The following is a 10,629-nucleotide window of genomic DNA, read 5'->3' on the forward strand; positions in this document are numbered from 1 at the left end:
AAATGCGACAGTTAAATTTACGTATTTGAACCTAACGTATTTGAACTAAGGCCCCAGAACACAGTCATCGAATGAAAGTTACCGAACGTCCTATTGTTTACAAAGCAAGAAGGTAATATGGAAATCTCTTATTATTTTAAATATGTCTGGATTTTCTTTAGTTTTATTAATTTATTTTAATGCAAGACTATTGCATTCCTATTGTAGGCCTGTTAAGTGTTAAAAATGTGTATATAAATTTCCATTTTTCTTATAATCTATTTCACCAACCAAATCCGTAAACGCTGAATAACTTGGAAAGACCTTTCGATTCTAGAACGATATTCAATCGAACGATGCGGTTAAAATATCGAAGAGTTCTGAATCGAGTTTCTGATCCCTAGATATTGTTGTAATGATTATACCGTTTTTATTAAAAAAAACCATCTGTGTTCGTTACCGTGGTCTCCTCAATGGTAACTGAAACGGATACGGAAGTCTTCTTCGAATCATATGAGCCCAAACACAAGGTAGTTGCAGCACACTGTTGAGACGTTCGTCTCTCTCTTGTTGAGAAGTTTTTGTCTGCCATTTCATATATATATTTAATTTATTTTATATCTCATAGAAAAATGATCAAACATTAAAAACCTTTCGTAAAGATGACCTTTCATATTTTTGCCTGTTGCTTTTGCAAATTTAAAATGGTCATTTAAATACATGTAAAATTTCACGGCGTTCCTTTAGATTAAGATACTACATTATTTATAGGGAATTAATCCTTATAATTGACCCTTTCGATAGGCATCGTAAAAATACAGGATTTTTTTACATTTAGTCGGTTCGATTCCCTGATTAGGCAAGCAACTTTTTACAAGTCTTCGCAGTATTACTTTCTTTTAAAAATAATACAATTTATCCATGAAACAAAATATTCTTTCTACAATATTTAGAGCCCTTTCTCTCTGTGTCCCTTGACATAAAAAATAAGTGGTACATATCTACTTATATAAAGAATAAAACAATAAGTATGAATAAATAAATAATTTATTATAACCGGTGACAAAACGGACTTGACCTAACTGCTCACTGTACTTTCTACCAACTTAACTTAAAACCTTTAATCATAATAACATCGTTGAATTCAAGTGTCATGTTGTCGGGTATACTGTTTACCACCCATGACCGTAGGCTGAGACCACAGGCTGCGCGTATGTCTGTACCACTGGGGAAGAATGGTAAACTTGTTGGACCACTGGGGCTGCGTGGACCACTGGCGCATGTGCTACTGCTTGGACCACTGGTTGGGCTACATGCACTGGATTGACGACCTGGAGAGAAATCAAGGTTTTTTAATTAGATTATAATTGTAGCAAATTCTAGTGGAGTCTAGTGAGTGTATTTTTGGCTATCTTCATTGTCATCATCCAGTGCCCAGTGGGGGCACGGGTCTCCTCTAAGGAGTGTTTAGGCTACACGTTTTAAAAGGTTTGTGACCCTTTTTCGACGTGCAGGCTTCACACCATGACGCCGGGAGGTTTTGCTAGGTACTAAATAGACTAAATAGATTAGACCTACCAAATTCGAAGCAATTGTTCTCCTACTAGACTAGTTCCGCTACATATACCTATTTGATATACTCATGACAAATTTCTTAAAGAAAGTATTCGTTTTACTACCGCAACTTATAAGCAAATACAACATATACTTCGTCTAATCGAAATAAAGAGTTTCAATGAAATCTTGAATAAAGCTGGGTTTACACTAATTAGTACTCTTGTACCGAATGCGCTCGTACAAGTTAGATCGTACAGGAGTCCACTCGGATTTTGGTTTACACTTTACGATTTCATCAGCGTCCAAGTAGCATTTGTCTCCTTGCACAATCAAGATGATGACGACTGATCTTCTTTTGCGAGGTATAAGAGTTGTAGCAGATATGTTAATGGCTGAAGTACAAAATCATGGAAGGGAAAAAACAGAGCTAGAGAAAAATTTGGACCAAAGAATGGATTTTAAGAAGTACAACTGAAAGGGTTGTAACCCTAACTAGCCGTGAACAAGTTCACGGCAATGAAATGGGAAACTTCCGGTCCACAAAATTTATTAAAGAAGTAAAGTTTTAAGAAAGGCTGTAACAATATAAAGGTAAATGTAAAAAAACGGGTATAACAGTATAAAACACTCCCTACACTTTATTATTAAGGCACTTACCCCTAAATGGGCCGAGAAACTGAGTTACAGAAATAGATACATGAAGGGTGTAGACTTATAAATTATTACACATGATTAGCTAATTAACAGCTCTGACTGTTGTGGCGGTCGAGCTGGGAGTGACCGCGGTACGAAAACAAAATGAGAAAGTGAAGGAAGATGGAACAATTCAAATTTAAAATTTAAATACAAGTAAAATAAAAAAAAATTATAAGATACAAGAGGAGAGAAGCGGTACAAAGAGGTGAAAGACGATGTAAGGAGGTCACATCGTCACACAACTGAGTACCTACTTCAAATATTTTTATTCGTGCAGTGGAAGAGAAAGATAAAAATACATTCAAAACCCTTTAGTGTCATGTTGATTCCAGTTTTTCTTAGTTGGCGCCATTTTATTTTCATAAAATGATCCGAATATATTCGGTACAATATAGTCCAAATCCGAGTGGGCTGGGTCCGAGCGTACGTAGTATATTGAAAACCCGGCTTAACCTCATTATAAAACGAAGGCCTACCTGTTGGAACGAGGCATAGCTAGTAGCGGCGGCGATCGGTCTGGCGACGGCCACGGGTGCCGCATGCACCACGGGCTGGGCCACGGCGACTGCCGGCTGATGGTATACTCCCACGGAGGAGTAGGCAGGCGCTCCCCATGGTGATACTATGCCAGGGGCGGGCTTGGCCACCGCAAGGGAGACGATTGCTAATACAACCTGAAAAAGCGGAAATATTTTAGGCAACGATATTTCAATTGTGGCTATTGCTGTAGTCCAGTTTGGCATGACCCAGCACTTTTTATGCCCATAATATGGGCTCCTTTAGAAAATAGTTCAAGATGACTAGTTACAAGTTGAATTACGACCTTTATTCATTGGTTTGGTGCGACACATTTCTTTCGCATATTTGTCCCTTTCAAGGAGTATTTGAAGATTATCGTATTTCAAACCGAATTATGGCCTCTTTTAGATGTTAGATACTCGGGTTTGAAGAATTCCACTTCAGCTAGTTTGTGGTGTTATTTTGAAATTATTTAAAGTTAAATATTTTTCAATAAATTCAATAAACCTACGACAATAATCGACCGTTACATAGTCGTCACCAAAATAAACGAAACAATTAACTTTAAAGTTTCCACATGTATCACAAGGGATCTTAAGTACGGTGTGGTTATAATACCAAGTGACGGGACAATCGCGTCGTATGCCTGATGGTAAGAGACACGCCTGTCCACAGCAGTTGCAGTGCCACTCAGAGCATTAAATCGCAAAGATCTGAGGGGTACTACCACTGCGCCCGGTACCCTGAGACATAAGTTGACAAGTCCTATGTGCCTGTAATTTCACCAGCACCCTTACCCTTTAAAACCGTAAAGCAGTAATGCTCACATTACTGCTTGGCGGCAGAAACAGGTAAAATGGCAGTACTTCCCTGGACGAACTCTTTTACAAGGAGCTCTACTGAGCCTTGACACAGAATATAGGTTCTATACGTGGATAACAAAAGTGACCCGTTCTATTCTATGATATTTGAATAAATATTGTAGGTAAATGATAAACGTGAACAAATGTACATTTACAAAGAGCAACCCCTAGAGTTTCTTATTCATTCTTGTCAGAGGAATCTGCCTTATGCATGAGTAGTAGAGTTTATTCAATGTGACTGTTTCGAGTGCAATTTGCTTACCCGGTAAATAAAGATGTATTTTATAATTTTGAATTTGAACTTCTTGTGATAAGTCTCTTAGTGATAAAAATGGCATGATGATGATCCTCAGTCTAGATATACGGACAGAGCTAGCTATTTTAGTAGAGCCTGGTATAACTGACTCTGTATTACAATGATTGAATACAATTTAAATTGACTATTACCTGACCTGTTCGAAGTTTCTAATTACAGCCATCACATTTATTCAATTCATTTGTATGAAAATATAATTCTTAAACTGCTCTCATAAGCCCACACTGGTATAACGCCTTATTACACAGTCAAGACCATGTTAAGGCAGGACTTTGGACCATTCTTATAGTAATTGTCATACGGTTGAATTTAAATCCTAAGTGTAAATAAAGTTGACGTACTCTTAACTCTTAACCACATTAATAAAAATGTAGACGTATTATTAAAAAAAACTTAAAAAGAGTTTAACAGTCTCATTTAGATAATTTAGTTATTTGAAAATGAGAACGTGGACAACTGCGACTGGCGCTAGCTAGCTTTAACTAAAATTATCCATTGTAAATTGTTATTTTTAGGTGTTGTTGTTCAGAATAAAAATAAATAAAATAAGACAATTTTAGAAAAACGTGAGTGTAATACTGATAACAGTATTACATAGACAAGTTTACAAGTATCTCCTGTGGATATAAAGTTTAAAATTAGTATTAATTTTGGAGAATTTTCTGACAATTTCACGTTTAAGTACTCACAAGGAATCGCATATTGATCTGTCACCACACGCGTAAGAATGTAGTATGGCCAATTAAACTCCCAAGTTCCACCTTTTATACCGAATAGGAATTATCAATCGAGTCGTCTTAAACTCGATTCAGTACAGTCATTTGCAATAACTATGTCTGCAAGAACAGCCAGAGAAATTCCGAAAATATTTGTCGAAATATTTACAATTAAAAAATTGAATACATAAAAAATGGTGCTCACGTTCACGTGACATGACCAGACGACCTGACCGGACATAAATTTGCAACATGACGATAATAGACAGCAGTGCACTGACGGAATTGCAATGTGCAAGATAGACTGCTGAGTAGATGTTTCATTTAGTTTACATTTTAAAAAACTATTGTAATATACACACACATGTACATAGAGTTTGTATAAATAGTCTAAATAACGGTCTCTTCGCATCCAGACCTCAACGCTGTCTCATTGACGTCGAAACTGTACAGACTACAGCATCCTCTCACTGCAGCCAAGACACCTTTTAACCTTCAGCCTATCAGATCAGTCTTGTGAGTCTGTGAGTCTGGTAGTGAGAAAATCCACTTCTTGCACCTCTTATCCTTCCCACCTTCCCTCTGTTACATTAGGTCGCATTGTACAATTAAAGAACCAGCCTATGTACAACCAATACTTTTAAATGGGGTACCTTTGAGGCGTGTTGCACAGTTTAGGTACTTGGGTCATATTGTGACAGAGGACCTAAAGGATGAGGGAGACATAGAGAGGGAGCGCAGGGCGTTGTCGGCTCGAGGCAACATGTTGGATCATAGATTCACAAGGTGTACGACAGGAGTGAAGCTCACACTCTTTAGAGCATACTGCCAAAGCTTCTACACATATGCTCTATGGTCCAACTTTACGCTGAGATCGTACGGCGCCTTGCGAGTCCAGTATAATAATACCTTCAGGGCCTTGTTGAAGCTTCCCTGTTTCTGTAGCGCATCTGGCATTTTCGCGGGAGCTGGCATGGATGATTTCTATGCCATCATGCGCAAAATGTCCACTTCGTTAGTACGAAGGGTGAGGGGTAGCAGCAACGAGATCCTGAAGATGATAGCAGACAGGATGGATGCAGCTGTGTTCCGGAGGTTCACTGAGTTGCATGTTCTACGTGAGAGTCAGTGGACCACCTGGGTGGCTGGGTTCGTCCTGTTTGTTACATTAGTTATATTTGTAACTAATTATTAGGTATTATTCTTATGATTGAGTACTAATCCTAATACTAACATAGTTATAAGGTGTCATGTTACTAACTTACTAACTTGTAAGGACTACATTGTCTGAAATAAATTATTTTTATTTTATTTATTTTTTGGTATTGTATATGGTTAGGGCTAGACTGGTAGATAGGAACGTGGGGTTTGTTATGAATTACAGCTTTCCCTTACCATTCCATGTATAGCCATCTAGCTTTAATTACACATATAAGACGATGCTCAACAGTAACACTCATATCACACCCAACATATACTACACAAAGACGGAGATAAAGTTAGTTGGCTCCACTCTTGTGTGGCGCAATCGCACGCAGGGCCATGGGGGGCAGAGTGCCACTTGCGATGCCTCCAAAGAGCAAAAGTAAAACGGCTTCACCACATTTTATAATTGCACCATTTGCATTCGATTTTCCGATCACACAAGAAAATAATTACAAATGTAAGCAAACTATTTTTCCGGATTTAGCTCACGTATATTTGTTTTTTTTCAAACAAACCAGCGTTTCAGGCCCTTTACAGGTCCCATGGTCACGGTTGACTGAGGTGGTACAGTCTTCAACCAGTTATGTCTAATGTTAATGCATTTTAACAGCAGTACAGCTTCTTGTGACAGAGTTCGCCCAGGGTAAGTATTGCCACCTTACCTATTTCTGCCGCCAAGCAGTAATGTCACCATTACTGTGTTCCGGTTTTGAAGGATAAGGGTGCTGGTGAAATTACAGGCACATGGGACTTGTCAACTTATGTCTCAGTGTGACTGGTACTGCCCGTCAGATCTTTGCAATTTAAAGCTCTGAGTGGCACTGTAACTGTTATGGACAGGCGTGCAGCTTACCATCAGGCGCACAACTAGTTCGTTCCGTCACTTGATGCTATAAACAAACATCCTATTTTTGCGTATCGGCTTTTTTATTGGAATAACACTCATTTGCCAAGTTAAGGAATGTGCGCGAAACCAGATCCATCCCCAAGTTTGCCACCCTTAGAGGTGGAATATCTTCTTCAAATTTAAATGGGATCAACCCTCTTTCCAACAAAAAAAGAATCCTCAAAATTAGTTCACAAATGCCTCAGTAATCACGTAACATAACACAAAAAAGTACAGTCGAATTGAGAAAACCTTCTCCTTCAAAAATGAAGTCGATTAAAAATAACTTTTTGTAAGTAAAACCTACAAAATTAATTTCGTTTGCCAGTTTTGATTTTGAATTTGGTGCTAGCGAATTTTTTATTTCCGAGGACAGAATGGGAGATTGCAAAATGTGCAGTAGCCTATTTTTTAGCAAAATTTATTAAATTTGTTCTCATATGTGCACATTGATGCACCTGTATGTACATATGTCTCGCCACACAGCACCAGAGCGGTTAAATTTATGGAATTAGTTTACCAACGGTAATTATGACCATATTTATGTTTTGACTACGCCGTTAATGTGCTGTAGGTTACGTTTAAATAGAATTGTATCTACATACGCAGAATCAAGTAAATGAATATTTATAAATCTGTAAATAAGTTACTAAGTAGTTTCGTATTTCATTAATCGAGTACAATCCAAAACGATGAAACACAGTTCAACTTCAAAAGCCATTGATAATCTTGAGATTTTCACGTAAAAGAATTATGAGTCAAAATGGGCGTAAATCCTACAGAATTGGTATATTAAAAGAAACCTTATTATTAATACTTAAAGTCATACTATGACAATATGTATCAAAGTTGCCGGAGAGCCTAGATTAAAACAAGTAACAGTAAACAAGAGACAGTAATTAAAACAAGAAATAATCCTTAATTTAACAACCTTCTGCTCGTGTCGTTTTCGTGACCCCACTAAAACCCCCCCGGGTTTACATTCGGGTCGGTGCACATTCACCAGGAGTGGCAGGTCAGTTGTCCTCCGACCCGCCCCCCAGACGAGTGAGGCCGTGCAATGCAGGCTCCGGAGTCCCTGTCCAGAGCCCGCTGGCCTCACTAGGGGATCAGGCGAGCAGCGAACTGCCTTCGCCTTCTCCCCGTACGTCTGCGCCGAAGCGGGTGCGCGTCCGCCGCGTCCTCGCGCACCCGCTCCGCAGCCTCCTTTTGCGACATAACTTCTCCGCAAAAGGAGGCCACCGCCTCCCAGGGCTCCTCGCTACCGAGTATGGCGACAACCACGCCCGGCAGCAAAATTAGATAAAGTGGCAGTACTTTTCTGGACGATCTCTTTCACAAGAAGCTCTACTACTACTCCGCAGATCTGTAGTTTAAATATACCCAAAAATCGTGCAGTGCTCTGCGTGTCCGTATTAATAAAGTATTCGTTGCGCTTTCGCACGTCCTGCACTTATGCAGCGCATCGGGCATGTTCGCTAATGCGCGCTTGACGGTTTTGACGCCCCGCGCCCCGTCTGGTGAAAGAAAGACTCGTACAGAGCCCAATTTTCACTATTAGTAACCAATGATTGACCTATTGTAATTGTAAAGTCAAGACCAACAGAACTAAAGAACTGTAGGACTCTCTTAGCTTTAGTTGTCTTTACGTCATCTCACTGGTTCCCAAAGTCCCTACATCTAAATTCACCTGATTTTCTCCTAAGTCTTAATAATATACACAATAATTTATCAGAACATAGTCAATAGCATTCTTCAAATGCGAAGAGTGAATTATTGAAACGGTAAATGAAAATTCTATGCCTCTGTGTATTATTTTTTTACTTCAAACAAGCGTCGGAATTTGGTCTCTGCAGTCCGGGAATACTTTATGCCTTATTAATCTGATCCAAACGTGAAACAAGACCTGAGAAATGCTATGAATAGAGTAAAATCTAAAACATAAAAACTTTATTCCATTCATAAATTTATACATTAATTTTAGGTACTAAAATAGGAAAAAATAGTCATTTTTATAAGTTCAAACATAACGTTAATTTTTTTATATGCTCAAGTAAAACTCAAGTACGGATCACACACTACTGAAGTAATACATTCTGTCAGAATTCTTTATTTAAAATTGTACCATACGTGTTCCGGATAACGTTCAAATAAAAAAATTTAAAAGTGACACATTACAATTAAGTGTACATACAGTAGCGACTAATTTAAATCTTGTTTTTCTATTTCCCAAATTAACTAATCACATTTTTGAAAACATTTCTTGCAAATCTCAGTTTTGTATTTTAGTACCTATTGACGAAGCTCAGTGCTGAATTTAAGGTTATAAACTTGTTATAAATTTGTAAATTTGCACATGCAATTTGTGAAATTAATATTTTTTTCTATTATTAATCACATTAGTAATAGTTGATGAATAAAAATATTAAAAAATTACAACATTTAAGAAGAGAGATTTAAAGATTCTAGGAACTAAATTAGTCAATAATTTTTTTTAAGCTTGATTAGGTGATATATGAATTTCACATGTAGGTACATATGTTGTTATAAAAAAAAGTGTCTAGCCATCAAGAACGTTTTTGCCAATTACTCAGGTGAAAATCAGGTTTTTTAAATAATTTTTTAACATCGTTGGTTTTTTTTTGGTTAATTTTATAAATATACATAGTAGTTTATGTGACTGTTACATAATGAAAGTGCGAGTTTATGAAACGAGCCGACAAGCGAGTTTCATAAAAACATCTCACGAGTGTTTTAATGCCTAATTATGTACAGTTACATACACTGCTTTATCATATATTTAACACATATTATAAGCTCTCTGTGACGTATTCAGGAACCGCGTGTTACCACTGGCGAAATGGCGGCAAATAAAAACTTTTCTCACGCATACCGCAACCGTAGTTTTTATTTTTAATTCATAGACAAACTAGAATCGGCCCCAACTATCATATCGTTCGATATCAAGTGACGTGTGAAATTGTCAAAATTGTTTGCTATTGACATATCATTTCGAATAAAACTTCATCTCGACTGATATTAGAATTGAGGTCCAATCAAAGTGTTTTGTTTATCAGAGATGTTCGAATTTTGAATGTCATAATAATATCGGGATAATAATAACAGATAAGAAATTTGTTCTAACAAAACAATTTACCCTAATGCTGGTCGTAATTTGCGATTTTTGAACACATTATAGAGTTTATGATATGTGTGTAGATAAAATAATTTAATAATTGAATAAATTTATATAGATATCTTTATTTAATTTTAAAGGGGTAATCAAATATTTTAAAAAATACCTTGATCCCTAGACACTTTTGATATGTGAACATGAAACAAGACAATAGGTACATAATATATGTACCTTTGACGTATGGTCACTTGTGGCTTTATCATACCAAAAGTACGGATTATTAATGCCAAAGATTTTTTATGAAAACAGAACTCATGACACTCAAATAACACGTAACATAAATGTTAAAATGACTCTGTTGTGCTCGGTACATTACGGGTTACACAAATGAATAACTAAACTAGAAACTACTGAAAAACTAGATCTATACCGACAAACAAGTTTCTTCGCAGTGTTTTCTTTCATTATATTTCAACAACCATCAAAACTGAAAACGTAAAATTAACCATCAAAACGTCATAATCTACGTTACAACAACGGTAGTGCTGAAACTTCCGATGTTTTGTAACTAAATAGCACCCTACATCCATAATTATAATAACTATTTATAACGGTATTTGTTCAAGAAGCGAAACAGAGGGAAAACAAAATATAATTATCAGTAGCATATAATCCATAAACTAACGTTGTCACTGCCACTCTAGAAATAAACTACAATTATGCAATTACATTTACACAAACCGTATCTCTCCTCC

At 37.0% G+C, this 10,629-nt stretch overlaps 1 protein-coding gene across 1 annotated transcript; it reads right to left on the minus strand.

Annotated features, from left to right (window-relative positions):
- Positions 1-1,018: 1,018 nt before the first annotated feature.
- On the minus strand, positions 1,019-4,672 carry LOC113238250 (larval/pupal cuticle protein H1C-like). The gene is made up of 3 exons (XM_026475058.1): positions 4,620-4,672; positions 2,709-2,906; positions 1,019-1,310 (listed from the first exon to the last, which is right to left on the minus strand). The coding sequence occupies exons 1-3, from the start codon at positions 4,629-4,631 to the stop codon at positions 1,152-1,154; spliced, it is 369 nt and encodes a 122-aa protein (XP_026330843.1). The 5' UTR covers positions 4,632-4,672; the 3' UTR covers positions 1,019-1,151.
- Between the last annotated feature and the right edge of the window lie 5,957 nt (positions 4,673-10,629).

The sequence above is a fragment of the Hyposmocoma kahamanoa genome, unplaced genomic scaffold, assembly GCF_003589595.1.
Source record: "Hyposmocoma kahamanoa isolate Upper Pololo Valley unplaced genomic scaffold, ASM358959v1 95, whole genome shotgun sequence".
Taxonomy (NCBI): domain Eukaryota; kingdom Metazoa; phylum Arthropoda; class Insecta; order Lepidoptera; family Cosmopterigidae; genus Hyposmocoma; species Hyposmocoma kahamanoa.